At 42.8% G+C, this 20473-nt stretch overlaps 3 protein-coding genes across 3 annotated transcripts; all 3 read right to left on the reverse strand.

The window, feature by feature from the left end:
• Positions 1 to 30: 30 nt before the first annotated feature.
• On the reverse strand, positions 31 to 2223 carry cgasa (cyclic GMP-AMP synthase a). The gene is made up of 5 exons (XM_030772435.1): positions 1657 to 2223; positions 1335 to 1554; positions 963 to 1211; positions 772 to 871; positions 31 to 364 (listed from the first exon to the last, which is right to left on the reverse strand). The coding sequence occupies exons 1-5, from the start codon at positions 2221 to 2223 to the stop codon at positions 31 to 33; spliced, it is 1470 nt and encodes a 489-aa protein (XP_030628295.1).
• A 1263-nt stretch (positions 2224 to 3486) lies between these two features.
• On the reverse strand, positions 3487 to 6570 carry eef1a1a (eukaryotic translation elongation factor 1 alpha 1a). Its single transcript, XM_030770392.1, has 7 exons — positions 6427 to 6570; positions 5875 to 6054; positions 5429 to 5725; positions 4831 to 4981; positions 4363 to 4619; positions 3982 to 4216; positions 3487 to 3611 (listed from the first exon to the last, which is right to left on the reverse strand). Exons 1-7 carry the CDS (start codon positions 6568 to 6570, stop codon positions 3487 to 3489), a joined length of 1389 nt encoding a protein of 462 aa, XP_030626252.1.
• A 2452-nt stretch (positions 6571 to 9022) lies between these two features.
• slc17a5 (solute carrier family 17 member 5) lies at positions 9023 to 16671 on the reverse strand. Its single transcript, XM_030771384.1, has 11 exons — positions 16537 to 16671; positions 15155 to 15345; positions 14349 to 14582; positions 14001 to 14088; positions 13521 to 13607; positions 12949 to 13067; positions 12464 to 12625; positions 11835 to 11967; positions 11116 to 11263; positions 10559 to 10649; positions 9023 to 10119 (listed from the first exon to the last, which is right to left on the reverse strand). Exons 1-11 carry the CDS (start codon positions 16631 to 16633, stop codon positions 9985 to 9987), a joined length of 1485 nt encoding a protein of 494 aa, XP_030627244.1. The 5' UTR covers positions 16634 to 16671; the 3' UTR covers positions 9023 to 9984.
• Between the last annotated feature and the right edge of the window lie 3802 nt (positions 16672 to 20473).

A 20473-nucleotide genomic window follows, 5' to 3' on the forward strand; every position in this document is an offset into this window, starting at 1 on the left:
TCCACCATCCTAAAATCTAAAATACCTGGATCAGGTAAAGATGGGGAAGCCATTATTCCGCTGTTCTTCAATTCGGTCTGCAAGGAATCTGCAGCTTTTCCTGTCCAGACCACAGAGTAGGTTTTGTGTAGGGATAAAGAAGTTTGGAAGAGAGCCAGATCTTAAATGCCCCTCAAAATCCTGCAGTAGCTGCTGAAAACAGTCACTCAGGCGATCTACCGCCCAGTCGCTGTCCTCTACTCTCTCGGCGCAAGCGTGGAACAGCGTGGTCTTAGCATAGTAGGAGCAGAACTTGGATAATTCCTTTTGGTGCTTCTCCTTCAGCTGTGCAAGCAGGTACTTCAACAACTTCAGACACTTCTTCCTAAACAAAAGCAGAGCACATAACACGATCACTTTTTGTGGTTGGTCTAATTCTCCTAACCATATAGATGGTACCACTGTAACGGAGTTTTCTTTTGTTCTTAAACGGTGTGACTTTAGCTACACCTTTTGGATCAGCAGAAGTTGACTAGCATCAGGTAATATGGGTGAAACATATTAAAGTAACTTTCCTCAGAAAAGAACCATGAAAAGGATTACAGCGGAGATTTGCATCTGATGATCCATACTGTTACAATCAGTGAATCAAAATTTTCACACGAGCTACATTGTGAATCAGCAACGTGAAAGACACTTGTAAACTGTAGAGACTGGAGTAAAGGCAAATAAATTCTTCTCCAGGTCTAGTTCCACCACATTGCCTTTAATAATAACGTCATGCATGCGTACCTGCAGCACGGTGTTGCGTTTTTCTCACAACACGTCTTTGCGTGACCGTGTTTCATCAGAATGTCCTTCTCAACGTGCGAGAAAGAGATGCGCCAAGCGTCTGTTAAAATGACAAAGCTTCAGATTTTACACTCAAGTACTAACAACATTCATTTACACACCACAACCATTCCAAGCGTCCCGCGTCTCACCTTTAGCAACAACCCCGTCGCACTCTGCACCGCCTCGGCCGGTGTATTTCGGTACGAGGTAGTATGGTTTTAGTCTGTAAACCCTCTTTTCTTTCCTTCCCAGCCAGTTCTCAATCATGAATCCATCCGTGGTGAAGTTCGGCCAGCTTCCATGAACCTCCAAGCCAAGGACAATGTCCACATCAATGGTGTCCCTCAGCTTCAGTGTCACTGCAGGACACCCTGGTCTCTTGCGCGTCACGTCTACACCTGAAACGTATTAATCATGACACAGCGTCACTCATTTAACCATTGCAAGTTACGCAGCCCACTTTCAAACAGCGGCTTAATTGTGACTCATCGTATTGGTGACAGTAAATGTAGAATACTTACCCTCAAGGGTACTGACAGCCTCTACCACGACTTTTCTAAACTCATTTAACATTTCACTGGCTTTGATCCTCTTCTCCTGATCGAGAAAGCGATCCAGTTGGTGCTTACTGGGACGTTTGAGGGCGACGCTGTAAAACGCGCCATCGTCACCAAAAGGTTGGATGTCCACTCTTTCCACAGGGACTACCATCATCACATCAAATTCATCGGGTTCGCCAATCTGAAATATACACGTCACATATGGGATCTCGCGCAGTTGAAGTTTTATATCGCTAGATAATCATTAATTTTCCCTTTGTCAGGGCACCGGGGTGTCACCTACCTTGACGTTCTCGAAGTAGCTTCCTGTGTTCAGTTCTTTTATGTCTTTAAACCACGGGAACTGTTTCAACTGCTCTTCTATGGCCTTCACAGCATCCTTAACGTGTCTTGTTGCTTCTGATCTGTCAACTTTCCTTAACTTTAACTTTTCAAGTGTCGATGTGAGAGTTTTGTTTGGATTCCCTTCGAAGCTACTGCCTCTTCTGGTCAGTTTCTTGGCAATCCCCTGGGGCGCATTTTCATTTCTGTCAGCGCTCTGTCCATCTGTACTCTCAACGCTATTGCCTTTCCTTGGAAATTTCTTGCGAGCCGTTGTTTCTACATTTTTAACAACCTGCTGCACGTGGTTAGAATCTTCCGGGTTACAGGAGGCTGATTTTGGCGAGGGGTCCGAGACGGGATTTGGAATGCGTCCTGACTCCGTTACGCACGTGTCCTGGGCGTATTGAGGACCCCTGGGCCCTTTAGTCTGTCTGGCGCTCCTGGTCCGAGTCGGAGTTGGGCTTTTTGCTCTGCTTTCTCCTGGACGTTTTGTTGACTCTTTGCGTGATTTTCCTCTCCCAGTCATTGTAGTTCGGTGCGTTGTGTCCGCGCGTCAAAGAAAGGCGTAGCAGAGTGCGTGCCTTTTTATATAGATGACGTCAGAGCAGGTGGCGGCGATCTTAAACTGGACCTGTTGCTCATTTCATCGTCGTTCAGCAAGCAAAAAACCCGAATGAATAAAAATAAATAAATACAATTAAAAGCGGATGTGTGAATGATTAGTTTCCCGTAAGTGCTCAGAATTTAAAGACAGTTTCATGATTATCTACGTATCCCTGGTCATCCTCGAGAGGCTAAATATGCTCGAATGAGGAAATGCAAAGTGAAGAATTATTTAACACGTTAATACTTAATCGTTTTCTCTGTTCAACTCGCAGAGAAGTTGAGTTTCCAGTTAAATAGACTCTAGCGACCCCTCGTGGCAGTCTTTGGAAGGGAAAAACGGTTCTTATAAAACCCTATTAGCTTTTAGTTTAATAGTTATGACTGTAAAAATTCTGTGACACTAGGTCATACTTTATACATTATACAAAGAGACAGTGAGCCACAAAAAAAATAACCCCATTCCTGTTGGTTGAAACACCTTTAATATGACATGAAGCGTTTCCATGTTTTAAACAGTAAGGTGCAGAAGCTAATGCCAATTAAAATCCACAAGTGCATGTGCAAATGAAGCAAATGTCAATCTAAGTGCTTAAATATTTCAGTTGTCTGTGCACTAAAACTCTGCATGCGTCCAGAGCTGGACTACTTCGGAAAATGTTTCCAATTTTCTTTTTAAAGCTAAACACAACATGGGGATTCTCTCAGTGCTTAACCAGAGAATGCCTTTGACATTATGATCACCAGTGAACAGTGAGCATATGATAATTTGCGAACATTTAAACAGTGTTACAGCCCGACCGAAACTGCACTCCAGAGATTAAGATGAATATCTTTCCTTCTGAAAAAAAAAATGTATCACAGATGGTATTAATGGTCATGACACCATTCAGTTGTCTATTGTTGAAACTCGTAACAAGGTTAGCGTCACAAATAAATTAAAATTACACGTTATGAATTAAGATTAGGATCTGTAACATGTCATTTAGACCTGTATTACAGTCCTCTATTTCATGACATGTTTTTTTTGTTTTTGTTTTTTTTTTTTCCTTCTGATACTTTTGCGATGCATTGTAACCATTAACCAGTCTCTGACTATGGAACTGAAACAGCCAATGGGAAAGCAATGCTGAATGGTCACGGTTCTGTGGTGTGGGACTCTGGACCTGGCAGTCAAACACAACATTCATTTGGCCTTCTGAGCCTTCTGGGCAGACTTGGTGATTTTGCCGCTCGTCGGGGTCTTCTTCTCCACTCCTTTGATCACCCCCACGGCCACGGTCTGACGCATGTCCCGAACCGCAAAGCGCCCTTCAAAGCCGAGACACACACACACACACACACAGATCAGAAATGAAACGGCTCACTTTTTGAAAACATATCTATCTTTACATTTACGCCATCCTATGACTATATCACAGATTCACTTATAATGAAGTTCAAGAGAGAACATTTTAAGAGTTATTGTATATTGTTTCCATGCTCCTTAGATGTCAGAGTTGATCCCAGGCAGTTTTAATTATACGTGCCTTTCCTAACAGTTCATTTTTCTATGATTTCAGACCTGTACACCTTGAATATTTTGTAATGACCTTATAAGACAGACGTTTGCTTTATGCACTCTGGCAAGACGTTCGTCTTATCCTATCACCTCGATAAATAACGAGGCAGGCACACACACCTAGAGGAGGGTACTCGGAGAAGCTCTCCACGCACATGGGCTTCCCGGGAATCATGTCCACGATGGCTGCGTCTCCAGACTTCAGGCTCTTGGGATTGTCCTCCAGCTTTTTCCCCGAGCGGCGGTCGATCTTCTCCTTCAGCTCGGCAAACTTGCAGGCGATGTGTGCGGTGTGGCAGTCCAGCACCGGGGCGTAACCGGCGCTGATCTGGCCTGGGTGGTTCAGGATGATCACCTGATGGGAAAAGATTTGATTTACTGTGTTTAAAATGCCCACTCTGAACTGTTCTCACTCTAACTACATGGCTAAAGGTAGTAGTGACCTGAGGAAGCTCTCTTGAATCTCTGGAATTGTATTCTGGAATTTTCTCTTGAACCCACCTGCGCAGTGAAGTTGGCCGCCTCCTGCGGCGGGTCGTTCTTGCTGTCCCCGGCGACGTTGCCTCGGCGGACGTCCTTGACCGAGACATTCTTCACGTTAAAGCCCACGTTGTCTCCAGGCAGAGCTTCGGACAGGGCCTCGTGATGCATCTCCACAGACTTCACCTCAGTGGTCACGTTGACTGGGGCAAAGGTGACCACCATGCCCGGCTTTAGGATGCCAGTCTCCACACGCCCCACGGGCACCGTGCCAATACCTGACCAGAGTTCAGAAACGTGACTCAGCTTTGGTTCTCAACAGAGACCGACCAGACACCCGTTCAACTTAACCAGTTCCACTCAGCTACAGAATACAGTGAAAATGCCTGGACTCTGGAGGAGATGATAAAATGTGACCGTGTTCAGGTGGGTGTTGGTGTCTGGCTAAGCTGTAGACGGTCGAGTTTGGACGTGTCTGGCCGTGCTCACCTCCGATTTTGTAGACGTCTTGCAGGGGCAGTCTGAGGGGTTTATCGGTCGGGCGGGTCGGGGGTTGGATGGCGTCCAGCGCCTCGAGGAGAGTCGTCCCAGAAACACTGCCATCCTTACGATTAATCTTCCAGCCCTTAAACCAGGTCATCTGAGACGGCGACACAGAGACAGGCGAGTCACCAGTCGAACCAACTCCTCACACCCCTCATTTAACATTTCTCAATAACAGTAAAAAAAATGATTCCATGATCTTCAACAAGCTAGCATAAAGTTCATTTTTATTATTATCAAGAAGAAGAAGAGTAGAGGTAGCAGGGGTAGTTAAAAAACAACAGTAATGATGATGATGAAAACAATTATAATAAATGTTAAGATAATAATTATTACTTAATTATTATTATTATGACAATGTAATATAATGATATAATATAGTAATAATAATAATTATTATCATAATAAATAATACTCTGTCTTCCTACTTGTCATCATCGTCATCTGTAATCACGGTATCATACACTGCGATGTGTTAAGGTACGAGAGTTACTCCGTTATAAATTCCTAATTAACGAGTGTGAAGTGATGGGAACATGCTCACGTTGGCACTGGGCTCCAGCATATTGTCTCCGTTCCACCCGGATATGGGCACGAAGGCCACGGTATCTGGGTTGTAGCCGATCTTCTTTATGTAAGTGCTGACTTCCTTCACGATCTCCTCGTAGCGCTTCTGACTGTAGTTGGGTTCGGTCGAGTCCATCTTGTTGATGCCCACGATGAGCTGTTTGACGCCCAGCGTGTACGCCAGCAGGGCGTGCTCTCGGGTCTGCCCGTTCTTAGAGATGCCAGCCTCAAACTCGCCCACTCCAGCGGCCACAATCAACACCGCGCAGTCCGCCTACGGGACGAGACACGCACGCAAACAGAACCTGTTCAGGCTGAAGTGGGTCCTGTAATTTGCTTCCATTGTGAAAATGTGCCGTGTTTTTTATATACTGGGTATATTATTCGGAGGGCGTCTGTGAAAGGTGAGATGATGAATCAGACCTGAGAGGTGCCTGTAATCATGTTTTTGATGAAGTCCCTGTGTCCAGGAGCGTCGATGATGGTCACGTAATATTTACTTGTCTCAAACTTCCACAGAGAGATGTCGATGGTGATGCCGCGCTCCCTCTCTGCCTTAAGTTTGTCCAGCACCCAGGCGTACTTAAAGGACCCCTTCCCCATCTGGAAACGTCATCACAAAAAACAACAACAAAAAAACCCCACTCTGTGTCATGCAGGCGTACTTAAAGGAACCCTTCCCCATCTGGAAACGTCATCACAAAAAACAACAACAACAACAAAAAAACCCCACTCTGTGTCATGCGGGCGTATTTAAAGGACCCCTTCCCCATCTGGAAACGTCATCACAAACAACAACAACAACAACAACAACAACAAAAACCCCACTCTGTGTTAGGCGGGCAGGGAAGAGTTCAATCATTTTCCCAAAAGTAGTTTATGGGTGAAGTTTTACTCAGCTTTAAAGGGGGCAAACAGTATTTTACATCATAACACTGGTGAACCTGTGAGAGAGCGTGCAGGCTTGTGTCCTACCTCTGCGGCCTCTTTCTCAAACTTTTCGATCGTTCTCTTGTCGATTCCACCGCATTTGTAGATGAGGTGTCCCGTGGTGGTGGATTTGCCTGAGTCCACGTGACCGATCACCACGATGTTGATGTGGAGTTTCTCCTTTCCCATGGCTGTTCGTTACGTGAACAGATCCGGTGACACCTGCCTACGGCACAGACCAGAACCGTATCGCACTGAATTTATTACCCAGCCGTGCAAACGTGCGTCATTCTGAACAGCACAGAACCCCCCCAGCCCCCACCCCTCGGCTCTGAGATCACACGTTAGCATTTCACCAGAGGACTGACTAACTGAGTCACCGCTCATACTCATTCAGTGACACCCCCCCCCCCCCCCCCCCCCCCCCTCCTTAACATTTGGACTGATAGCTCTATAAGCGACTAGCCCCAGTTAGGCATGGAGCTCAGATAAAACTGCTCTGATCCTTTAGAAATGAAGAGGAGTATGTGATGGAAGCCACAAAGTTCAGTCAACAGCAACAAAAAACCAAACCAAAAAAAAAAAGCAAAAACAGCTTAGTTACTATACAGCACCATGGACAAGGACAGAACAGGGCTGCAGGTAGAATATGCAGCGAACAAGATCTGGGTTTAGAAGTGTCCATCCTTTTGCACTTTGAAAAGTAAGAGTAAAATTAACATTCAGCTCTAGATGAGTACTGCTGATACTGAGACTGGGATAGAGATTTCAGTGAAAAGGAATCGGAGCTCCGCTGGTCTGGCTGCCCTGTGAAATCACTCTGAGACAAGCAGTTGGCTAACGAACTGTGAGGAGCACAGCATACAAAAGCCCTTTCCCTCTGAGTTCTCCATTCACCCTGCTGTCAAACACCCTCCTCTCCTCCCGCACAAAGCCAGGAAAGAAATATTCAGCACTTCTCAGCCTGATCCAGCCCTTTGCTAAGTGACACTGAGGCATTTGGGTGATGTAACCAAAGAAAACATGCCTTCTTCACTGCTCGATACATCCCAAATCATTCAGACCTCCATTTTGTTAGGATTCTCCCCATTTAAGTAGCAGCCATTTATGAGAACGAAATAAATCAGTTAAGTAGTTCAATTCTAAATTCTAAATTCTAAAGATTAAAAGAATTGTATCAATAATTTGTAAAATTAGGTGTGTGTCTGTAATATACATATAGTGCGTGTAACATGATTACTTCTTATATATGTTATAAATATATTTACTCATGTCAAGTATAGTCATGTATGTATGTATATATATATATATAATGTGTCACACACACACGGATGGCAAGGTTATTGCATCATCACCTGCTGTAGCCGCTGTGTGAATCATCTAAAGGTGTTAAGGTGCGTGATGTCTCCCTGCGGTTAGCTCGACCGGCTAATGGTGATGCGACGGTTGACGGTTGAGCTAATTCTCCGTTTATCTCGAGAAGCTGATATAATGACTCTTGTTGTAAAAGCTGCTTAAAAAAAAGACAGAACCTAGAAGACCCAAGTAATAAAACGCCTCTTCTCTAATCTGAATTCCAATACGTATGCGGTTTGAGCACTACTGATGTAAAAAGTCGAACACAGATCTCTGAAAAATTCGTAATACAAAACCGACCGATTAAAACTACTTAGATGTCTAAAGGATTTAACACAACAATCCTTTTCATGCTGCCGGCGCCATGTTCTTCCATCCCACTCCAAGCCTAGGTTAGCTTGTGTCTCTTTCAATTCTACGCATCTATGCGGCATTTCTCAAGTAATACCGATTATTTTAGAGCCTTACAGGATAACAGTCTTTGAGTAAAATAAATCTGAATATAACTATAGTCATTACTGGCCCAGAATTCTAGCGACGAAAAACAGTGCAATATTTTCTAGAATACTCTACCTGTTTCTGTGAGGAGTAGACGTTCGGTGCTGAAGAGACTGATGCTATGGTAGAGATCACTTATATTGCAGACGGGACGGGGACGGTGCCGGTTGCGCAACACCACGTAACGCTCATGCACGCGAGAGAGAGAGAGAGAGAGAGAGAGAGAGAGAGAGAGGGGGGAGACGAATATAAACAACTGTTTTTACCACCGTGCACATTTGGTGCTTAGAATCTGAAACTATGCACTAGTGGTTCTTTGAAATCTCTACATTTAGTAGCAATTTAGTAATAGTTGTAGGTGTGACAGCAGCAGCGGGAATAATCATAATAATAATAATAACAACGGAAAATGCAAGTGCACTGTGACCTATGAACTATAACAGTGAGTGAATGGTGCATTAATGTTATAACTGGGTAATTAAGTATTAAATATTAAGTATTAGGTTAATATTTAGTAAAATTAAAGTACTAAATATTAAATATTCAAATTCAATTCATGTATTTTAATTCATCTCTTATACGCAGTCAGTGGAGCAAACAGGAGTACATGAAACAGAGCATTGACTTTGCTGTTGTTTATATGACTTTTCACAGTGTACATCATTCAAGAAAACTTTACACTCAAAATTACAGATTAAAACAAACTATGCACATGAGAACATTTTTTAAAAATACATAAAATCAGGTAAGTATCCCCAAAAACATCAAAATACAAAAAAAGAAAAAAAAAAAGACCTTTTAAACAGTTGATTCCCTTTAGCTTCTTTTCGTCTCTATAACAACATTGTTTGCTAAATGTACTGCTAAGAACATCAGCGTAGTGACATTTGACTTCAGAAGATCATCACATCCGTCAGTTTGATCCCCTCTCAGTTTATCACACGTATGAATGTTATTAGTGCACTTTTTATATTTCATAAGGCACAACACAGAGTGCTAACAGGCAAGGACAGCGTGTGGGCTAAAACAGCATTCAAGCTGAAATAAGAACTTCAAAAAGCCTTATTTGGACTGCTAGGAATGTTTTTATAACAGGATATAATCAGTAAAACATGACAGTGCATCCAAAACCCATAGAAACCCTGAAGTTTGGTCTTTGCCCCCTCTTTGAGTAACATTTGTAATCAGCACTGTTTCCAACAGAGGGGGAAAAAAAATAACACCTGATTATTGTGAAGGAACAATTTAACCTGTAAATCATCGTGAAGTGCAGCTGAGAAGCATGTCACCAAGTCAGAGGACTGAACTTAGCCCAATAATGTCACTCATCCTCTAACTAAGCCTGATTCCTGACAGCGTATGGTGAGAACATTGGATGAATGCATACACTGTTAATGACCACGTTCAGGATATAATCAAGATATATATGGGGGGTGGGGGGCAGGAAGAAGCATTGCTTTGCTCGTGAAATGGCCCCCAGCAATGACAGACACGCTGAGGTAGATAACGTAAACACAATGACCACTCAAGACTGTCAAGGCTTCAGACCTGTTACCAGTTATTCAGTCTTAACCAAACAACATGTCACAGACCAATTATGAGAAAAGAACCAAAAAAAAATTAAGACAGGACTAGAAGATAATTCCTCAGTGTGCGAGAGAAATTATCCGGTTGGGATGACGTGTTCTTTTGGATTCGACATCAGACACAAGCTTCCCTTTCGTTTCCGCGGCGGGGGGGGCAGCCGTGCTACTGAATGTGGACTCTCTCCTGCACTGCCCAGGGCTGCACCCCGCCCCTCCCAAACAGCGTGAAGAAGATGGCACCGAACAGATTTATCGCCGCCGAGATGTAGAAGACTATTCTCCACTCCTCAATGGTGTTCTAGAAAAAAAAACAAAAAAACAAAGGAGGTTCCAGCCGCCACACTTGGTTTTAGTGGGAACATTGTTTGCGGTGCGGCGTGACACTGTTACATTCCGTTCGGCTCGTCGCGAGACCAAACCTCTGTAGCAGAAAGCGCTGCATAAACTGCATAGCACACTCAAAACAGTCAAAACTATTTTAACTGTACAGTTGAATATTAAAAAGCCAATAACACGGTTCATTACATTCTGTTGCTAAAGAGTAAAACATCACAGCTAATAGCCATTACATTGCATTTAGCATGTCGGCTCATTTTTAATGTTAAAACTAAAACGATTTTAGTAACGTAAGATTTATTTAAAGACCTACAAAAGGGTAACAGTAACACAAAGATATCACATAGTGTCTGGTTTGTGTTCAGCTCTCTGGCCAGTGTAATATGGAAGGCAGGACTTACAGATTTGGTGAGAGCTTTTGCTATTACAGGTCCAACCATACCAGGGATGGTGGCAAAGGAATTTGTGATTCCCAGCAGGATTCCAGCGTATCTGAAGACAGGAAAAGGATTTTTGTTTGTGTGTTTGTTTTCCCATTTTAATTTTAGAAAAATACTTTAATTTCTAAAAAAAAAATTACAGTTAACAACCATCAAATGAACTGTAACTCGTACAAGGAATTTGTTGGGAAAACACTATACCAAGCCGTATGGAGTCTAAAACAAAAGTTACATTCTTTTATACAAAGAGGCCCAGTATTTTAATCTTTGAATGAGTCTATAAACACACAGGTCTCTTATTTAGAGCCACCAAACAACACGTCTGCCTGTTTGGGTCTCAGTATTACTGGCCTCACAGTGAGTGCATAGGGAAAAAAATGACGCCAGAGCTAACGCTACACAGTGTCCACTTCACAACACATCTCATTACAGATGCTACATCCAGCAGAACGGAGACAGAAAGCACACAGAAGACTCTGTTTGTGTTTGTTCTGGCACGTAGCTGTGACGTGTCTTACGAGGGTGCAATGTCCAGATGGTTGATGTTGAAACCAGAGGACGAGAGGCCGCCCAGGGAGGAGGAGATGGTCAGGAATACAACCGCCAGGATGTAGTCACAGTCAGTGTAGCCGGCCGCCACTAAAAACACGGCCGGTCCAATCATGCCTGTACAACACACACACACACACACACAGAGATGCTGAGTACGGTCACTAACAGTCGGGTGTCTTGCGGTCTAGTGGAATGACGCTGAGTAAAGTATGACAGGACCCTTTGCTCAGTCAAAAGGTATTTTTAAGCATTTAACAACAGCTGGAAACATGTTAAGTGCACTGAAATTAGAAATTTGGAAAACATTTTAAAAAGCGAAACACTAGTCAGTCTTGACGCAATCGTCTTCAATCTCAAAGACTTAGAAAGAAACAGCTTAACGTGCCAGAGGCAGATGTATATTTCTTTAGACTGCACATGACCTATGGGAGAAAGGAGAGTGTGAGTGTGCAGTGTGTGCGTGTGCCACACCGACACACACACACACAAACTCTCATGACTGTGTCTGTGGAGTGTGGTCACCGGCTTTCCGCCAGTGTGCAGTGAAACAGAACAAACGTGACACAGCCAATCTCCAGTTCCCCATCCAGCTGAATACAAGGCTGAGATCAACACAGCACAGCAGCACTCTCACTCACACGCCACATAAAGCCATGTGCCTCAGCGTGGAAGGTGTGACCCTCACCTGCCAGGGTAAAGGCCTTGCGGACCAGTACGGTTCGGTACAGGCAGGTCTCTCTCAGGTAGTCTGCCAGCTGCCCTCCCAACAGAGCGATGAGCCAACAGCCCAGGTAAGGCAGAGCAGACAGCATTCCGTTCTGATCCAAAACACACACACACACACACACACACACGTGAACAGCATGTAAAATTATTTCTGCTGATAACAGAGTGATGCCAGATCATTAGTGTCTGAGTGACAAACAGAATGTAATCTCCTAATGGTTTTGATCTTTGTCATTAATGTCAGAATGCTAACATAAACCTCAGGTCATTTCAAACCAAGGCTAACCTATCAGCCGTAATAAACATCATAACACAGAATGTGTTCACTAAACGTGAATTATATTAACACTACATATGAACTCTCTTACTACATGTAGTTTCACAATTTCACTCTCGTTTATAATATGAGAGAAAAAACACAGGGTATTGAACCTGTGATCGGTGATCCGATTAAAATACTATATCATACACATCTACGATCCATTCCAAAATGAAGTGAATCTGTGAGAATGAAAGAGTGAGATTAAAAACGGTTGGATGTGACTGAGCTGAGGCTTTGTGTTTGGGTGGAGAAACCAGCGCCTCCACCTGTTGAATGCTGAAGCCCAGGATGCTGTTCATGTAGGTGGGTAAGAGGGTCAGGAGAGTGTAGAACGTCCAGTTGTAAGAGAAATGTGCAACCACGATGGCCCATAACGGTAAGGAGGTGAGAATGGACTTCCACGGGATGTAGTCCACGGTCGGAGAGAGCTACACCAGAGTGACACAACACACGTTCAGACAATCTGACATGTCAGAGGTCAGCAATTCCTCACGGTCAAAAGGTTCAAAGGTCAGACTGTGTTGTCCTGTCTCCACAGAGACGTGAGAAGACAGCTTTAAGAGTTCCATGGGTCTTTGACTCTACAGTTAAAAGTCTGTGTGGATTTTCACAAAAATCTTTGACATGTTTTGTATGCAAGTCAGATGAATATTCTGGGACATAAAACACGAATGTAAGCAATTCATCTTTTCGTTGTCTGATTGTGAAATGTTTGATAGAGAGATTGCACATGCAGTAGAAAGTGACTCACCTCATTTTTCAGGGAGGAAGTGATGTAAAGTCTCTCCCTGTCTGATATTCTACTGTGACTGCTGGGAGAATTACTGACTAAAAACACCCACAGGACAAACCATAGCAACCCAACAGCACCTACACACAGAAAACAGCACAAAGAAACGTACAACACACACACACACACATAAAAAAATCAGATTTAGTGCATCATTTGTACTTAAATGGTATTACAGTTGGATTAGATTGTGAAAAGGCTACTGCACTGTAGACCCGAAAAAGGCTTTTAACATTGAGATATTTTAGTCCTGCACTTTTTACTCTTCAAAAAAACCTGTTCCAGATAAGGTCCAGGAAAAGGAGGAAATTCTCTCTGCTAACAGGAGACACTGAGGCACACGGATTTGCCATTCGTTTAGGGATATTTAAAGACCTGAAAGCAGGATGAGTGAGGACAGACTCAAACTGTAACGTCCGTATAATCTGTAAGGTTTTATTTTTTTTTTTTATGTATGCGTCTAAACAGTAATTCAGTGAGGCCTGTTCTGAGAACCTAATACATATTAGTGATCAATGGTTGTCTTTTCTTACCAAATATGTAGAACACGTATGTCCAGTCCAAGTAAAAACATATCTGACCAGACAGGGGAAGGGCCACTACAGTGCCAAGCTGAGCGCCTGTTAAATTAAAGAAAAAAGAAAAAAAACTAGATTACAGAACAGTTAATTAAACATCATTTCCCACTGTATGTGAATGAGAAACTGCCTTATCTCTTCTGACATATCAGATATGAACTAATACATTATTTTCAATTTAAATTTTTTTTTTTTGTAAAGGGGAATAAGGTTTCAATACCTTACTGAGCCATTCTGAAAACTTGAATATTGAGTTTCATGTTTCCTGACCTTTAACCACTGCTCAATGTCTCGTTCAAAGTCATTGTTGTTTCAGTTTTCAACCCCAGTACAGTTAATATTACAAACTCCCATGAGGACAGGGGACTGGCTGTGTGTCTGTGTCTGTGTGTGTGTGTGCGCGTGTGTGTGTGTGTGTGTGTCTGAGAACGGTACCCGTGTAAGAGATTGTCAGCAATCGACTCCTTTCCAACGGTGGGGCCCAGGACGCCCACATGGCATGCATTGCTGGATATGTCACGCCCTGACAGACAATCCACGTATGAGGGGAAAGTTAGAGATATATAAACATGGTGAGTGTTTTTTAGTTTTTAAAGATGGCGTTATAAATACGTGTACCGAGACAACATCCTGTAACCATCCATTGATAACTGATAAGTGGAACAAACAAAGAAACAAACAAACAAACCGAACAAAACACAGACAAAAAAAAGAAGAAACAGAACTGACAGACGAAAACGAGGTAGCACCAGTCCTGGACACTGTTACAGTAGCTTCACTCACCTCCCCAATACCCTCCAGCACCCTGACGGCAATAAGGTAGCCGGGGCCCAGGTCTGCAGCTACGGGCGTCAGCAGCGTAAAGATCACCGTGCCAAGGATCCCCAGGCCTAGCAGCCACTTGGCACCGTACTTTCGCGCCAGGTAACCGCCCGGAATCTGGGTCAAGATGTAGCCGTAGAAGAAGGAGCCCAATATCCAGCCCTGAGTCTCATGGTCCCAGTTATACACACTGGCCTGAGGAACCCAGAACACCAACCAAACTCACCATATGCAACAGAAAATGTGTGTAGACTACACAGCATTTATGTAACTGATGTAACACACACACACACACACAGACAGACAGACACACACACACACACACACACACACACACACACACACACACATACACACACACACACACACACACACACACACACACACATACACAGAGCTGTAACGTAACACACATATAGTCATAAGGCTCTATGAATCCTGTTCCGTTCTCTTTATCTGGGTGATGAGGTGAATGTGGCACCGCTGAGAAGAGATCGTCTGAATAACTTTCTCACCAATCAGCACAAGTGATTACACATACCAAAATTTAAACTGCTAACTTTCCTAGATTACTTTTCCCCATTTACTGTCATTTCACTTTCAAAGTTCTGGGTTATTACTATCCTTATCACTTCTTATCATAATCATATATTATATGGCTACAGTTTTTAATCAATCCTCGTTTACAAACCAAAGTTACAAATAAACAGAATGCCGGATTAGTCTGTGAACAGGTCGACCCGTGGGTTGAGACAAAAGGCACTTACAGTGTGATTGTGTGTCGGCCGCACAGGGCTGCTGTGTCGGGGGCAGACTGACGGACTGGCGTTGCCACTGGTACTGCTGTTCAGCATGTCCACCATAGCCACGCTGAGGTTAACGCGCAGGGCGTACGCCACAAAAAAACCATAGCAGGACAATAAGGCAAGACCGTACCGCGAGGAGCAACACGCGGGAGCTGTGTAAACACAAACAAATACAGTCATACACACAGTGTGACACATGTGCCGACATCAGAAACAATAAAGTCCACATAAACATTACCTTTACACATATTTCATTCACGTCGGATCTATTTACACTAACGACGAACACAAGAGACTATTGCCACTGAACTCTAAAAGAAGACAGATTAGATGAAACAACAGACACGCCTATTACAGAACTACAGTTCTCACCACTGTGAACTAACTTACCACATGTCAATTAGCTCTTGCAAAATACTGTTCTGACATTGCAGGACAACTGATCTTATCTTACGCATCACTACTGGTAACGCGTTTATTAAGTGGACAGAACGCTTCTTCAAAGTTGATGTATACATCGTAGACATTCTAAAGTTAAGTAAAAGACTCGTTTAGCTGCGCTGCTATAACAGCCCATTTATCCTAATTGTAGACACTCTTTATAAGTGACAACAATGCATCACGCCCAATAACGAAATCTACCAAAAGCTGGAATGGACGATAGTCACGCAGACCCACGACCGAAAGGTCAAGGCTTATGGAAAAGTGCAGACCGCCTTTGCGACACATCAATTATTAAAGAGGACGGTCCACACCATTATTCCTGCTGACATCAAGTCGTGCTGACAGCAGTGCTTTAGAAGCTGGCAACGTCCGTTTCCTGCATGGCTTTGGTAAGGCGTGAGTCAGTGGTAAGGTGACAAAAACAACATCCCAACTCGTGACATGTCAGGTTGTAACACAGATGCTAAAGTAGCCAATTGTTTGGTAACTGATTAAGTAAAACTGAACTGTCAGACTTTACACAGTGTGGTCCCGGTGTATGGGAAACGACAGGCTTAATTGCTCTTGACGTGTGCAGTCACATTGTCACGTTCAGTCATGTCAAGTCAGCTGATTTGTGTGACATGGCAATGCAGAGGAATAGAGAAATACATTTCATAGAATAACAACTACTAGGTGAAGTAAAAACGGGTTATGCAATTAGACGTATCGATCGGCCCCCGTGGACAGAGGTGATTACCTGTCAATAAGCCATAAGAACTTTGCTAATAAACACATCATACATTAACAAGTAGTTGTGCTCCAAACAAGTTGTACTGTGTTTTGACAAATTTCTCTTTGTAGCTAGCTAGCTGACTAGCTATTTAGCAGTCCCGGAAAAGTCTATGCGAAATTATTACCTCTTTGAACGTTATGGTCATCTTTGCGGTGAAGTAAAGGTTGCTGATAATCTTCAGTTTCAGTGTCTGAATTTGAATGGTCCATTCTTTTTAGCATAAAAATATTACAAAGTAGTGTTGACAAAACAGACGACGTAGCCAATTGAATTAGACCGGTGCATCTTGTGAATGTGTCTTCTACCCCCTTAGGTATTCTTTAAAATGTGGAGAAGGATTCTACTGCACTGAAGGTGATAAGTCTTAGGCTCCATCAGAAGGACAAGACAGTCAGGGACAGATTGCCCATTTTGACATTGTAGTGTCGCCGTATGGAACTTTGCTTATTGTTTGGTAATCTCTGGGATGCGTTTTTCCCCTGAGAAAGTTCGCTTGAGCGAAAAACATAAAATTACTCTTACAAAAGCCAGCATTTACCAGTTGTGATGCTCCGATTGAACACGTTACTTAGTGAGGGTGCGGGAACCCAGTTCCTGACGGTACGGAAAAATCCACCTCCGGGTATTTCCTATACCCTGAAGCCTTCAGTTCATTGGTCAACTCTCCTTCCGGATCTGACAAAGCTGAATAGCATACGGGACAGTTCCCCTACAAAAACATACTGCTAAATTGCGGGGGAAAAGAACTGTTACGATCAGCATCCAGAAGATGGCGGTAGACTCCGACAGATGTTCGTAGACGAACGTTTCAGCAGAGCTGTTTATGGCAGCAAGAGCTACACGACAGGCCCCTGTTTGGGAAAGCGGGTTTAGTGAAAAGTCAGAGTTAGTTAACTCAAAAGAAGTAGTAAACCTCCTAATAGAAGAGCTCCATGGCTTTGTTTTGCTAAGAGAATGAAGCCATAGGGCTCTTCTATTAGGAGGTTTACTACTTCCTCTGACTTAACTGACTCTGATGTGTTATCACTAAACCCGCTCTCTGAAACAGGGCCCAGTTTATTAAGCTTCTTTAATCGGAAGAAAACCACTTTTGTTTTAAGACTGGATACGACTTTTACCAATTCAGATCATAGGGACTGTACAGCTTCAGTTGTACAGTATAGTACAGTTTTAATTGTTTCCTCACGAGTCGCTTTAGATAAAAGCGTCTGCTTGAATTGTTTCCCCACTTTAAGTCGCGTCTGCTGAATGTAATGTAATGTAATGTAATGTAATACAGAAAGAAAATGGATCCTAACAGACTTTCTGAGATTGTTTAAGACTCATTTAGAGTCGTCGACTTGTTAAGGGCAATAGGAGCAGAGAGACCGACTCACAGCAGCATAGGCTATTACTGGGCGACGTGCGGAGAATGTTTGTAAACAGCGATTGTTTACTCGTCGTGCAGTTTCATGCTCTAAAGAATTTAAGCTAATGACGCTGGAGGAACTTGTCCTTCTTCCAGTTAGCCTCTCATCTCTTGTCTAATTCTCAACCAAAAAGGTTGGACCAGGCTCACGGCACAACCCTAAGGCTGACAAAGCCCCCGTAGTGGAAGGCGAGGCATTCGCCTAGATGAGTTTTGGGAGTTAAAGGGAAAAAAAGAACCTGTCTTAGAATCAAAATAAAGAACATGTTATGAATGTTCTATCTTCTCTGTGGCACTAAGACGAATTAACTTATTGTTTACAAATTCATGACTCATATCAAGTTTGTAAAAAAATGTCAGATCCTGACCCACGCAACACAAGGGGGGTGTTCCAGAAAGCGGGTTTAGTGAAAACTCAGAGTTGGTTAACCCAGCGGAAGTAGTAAACTTCCTAATAGAAGAGCCCTATGGTTTCATTCTCCTTGCAAAACCAAGCCATGAGGCCCTTCTACTAGGAGGTTTACTACTTGTTCTGAGTTAACTAACTCTGAGCTTTCACCCGCTTTCTGGAATACCCCCCCACCCCCACCCCGGTCTTCAGACCATATTCTGAGTGAGGCTTAATATAAGAGGCTTTCCTTAAACTGATAAGATATACAGTTTGGGGGAAAAAAAAGTCTCACTGCATATAGCAAATATAAGACTGTATATCTGACACATTCATACTGAGAGAAAGAAGAAGTGGAACCCAGGGGAAAAAGTGTACTGCAACGCAGGAAGGAATTACCAAAGAGAAACGATGAATAAAAATGAACCCAAAGGACGCCATGCGATGGACTAGCGACCTGTCCAGGGTGTTTCCCCGCCTTTTGCCCAACGAACGCTGGGATGATCTCCAGCACGCGCACGCACGCACACACACACCCGCAACCCTAACTGTTATAAGCGGCTTAGAGAATGAATGAAGGAATGGACCCAAACGACACAAAAATGTATGGATTCAATTTATTGTGCGAATAAAGGGTATTATTCAAGGATTAAATGACAGATAAAAAGAAAAGGAGTATAAAACTGCTGGTTATGGAAAACACCACCTGTTGACTTTGGAGGGCTGCAGCTGAATACATTTTTTGGGGGGGGGGGGGGGACTGTTTCAAAAAATCTGTGAAAGAGCCCAGCACAGATCACATATTTTTAGATATATATATATATAAATACATACATTTAACATAGTGAACATATTCTGTTAGAATCACATTTATATTACAATTCCAAACATTAAAAAGGGGGGGGGGGGGTGACTACTGGCATATCCGATCTTGTTTCCCTACATTCTCACAGAATATGATTCCTAGTGTCTTATCAGTGTCCTGGGATACGTTGGATCGATCTCTCTCTCTCTTTCTCTCTCTCTCTTTCTCAATTCATTCTCATCCAACACTTTTCCACAAAACTCCCTGCACTGTAAAGAATGCCCAAGTTTACGATAAGTCACACATATATAAACTCACATGCAGCAAGCATTAGTAGAGCATCTTACACTGTGTTTGATGATCTTTAGTGGGTTTGATTATAATGTCAGTAGAATGTTTATTCCTTCTAACTCTTCCCTACTGGAAAGAAACAGAGAATGTTTGGTGCCTAAATCAGCTACTAACAATGATAATCAAAATGACATTAAATGAATAAGAGATATTCTACTGATGACAAACAACTTTTCATTTACTCTCTCTCTCTCTCTCTCTCATCCGGTCCCCCTTTTTAAAAATCGCTTTGTTTTTCTCTCTCTAGAGCCATATTCCTCTCTTTTTTCCAGCTCTACTTTCATGAACCATCTTTCCATAAAGTTTTCACACGTGTTGTGCAGTTTGCCAGCCAGGGCTTCCAACAGTACCAACGTAGACTCTCAGACCAGCTTGAGTTTCACCAATAAACCATCCACTATAAGCTTATCAGTAGTACTGTATATTTAAAGCACTGTGTCAGGATTTTGACCATTACAAATGATCAGGAGAGAAATATAAACATGGAGGATTTTTAAAAAGAAAAACGTCTGACGGTTAGTGCTAACTGATCTCTAAATCATATGATATAATTATATATATTTATATAAAAACAAAACAAAACAAAACAGATACATTGTCACTGGCAGCAATGCCTGTTTCTTAAATCACTCAGTTCATGGACAAGTATAAAACACATGCAATACCATGATCATAACTCTTATATAAAAAGAATGCAGTTTACCAGCAACTGCGCAAAAAAGAAAGAAAAAACAAACAAACAAACAAACAAACAAACAAAAACATCAGTGTAATCGATGAAATTTCCCCTTAACACGAAGTTGTTGGTTTTTTGTTGTTGTTGTTGTTCTGTTGGAGATTTGACAGCCATATTCATACTTGATTATGCTGTAGTCTGTGTGGACCTCAGTGACTAATGAGACCATGATTTGACAATGCTACTGATGAAAAACCAGTACTGTTCTCAGTATAACTGCCTGTGTGCGTTAGTCAGTCTGTTCAGTGACTGCAGAGTCTCTTATACCCTCTGACAGAGAGAAGACAGAAAATGACACTCTCATCTCAGAAAAGAAAGGCACATGTTGACATGCCACAACTCCTGCTGGGAGGAAGGCATTGCACTCTGGGAA

The sequence above is a fragment of the Chanos chanos genome, chromosome 4 (assembly GCF_902362185.1).
Source record: "Chanos chanos chromosome 4, fChaCha1.1, whole genome shotgun sequence".
In the NCBI taxonomy this organism is placed as follows: Eukaryota; Metazoa; Chordata; class Actinopteri; order Gonorynchiformes; family Chanidae; genus Chanos; species Chanos chanos.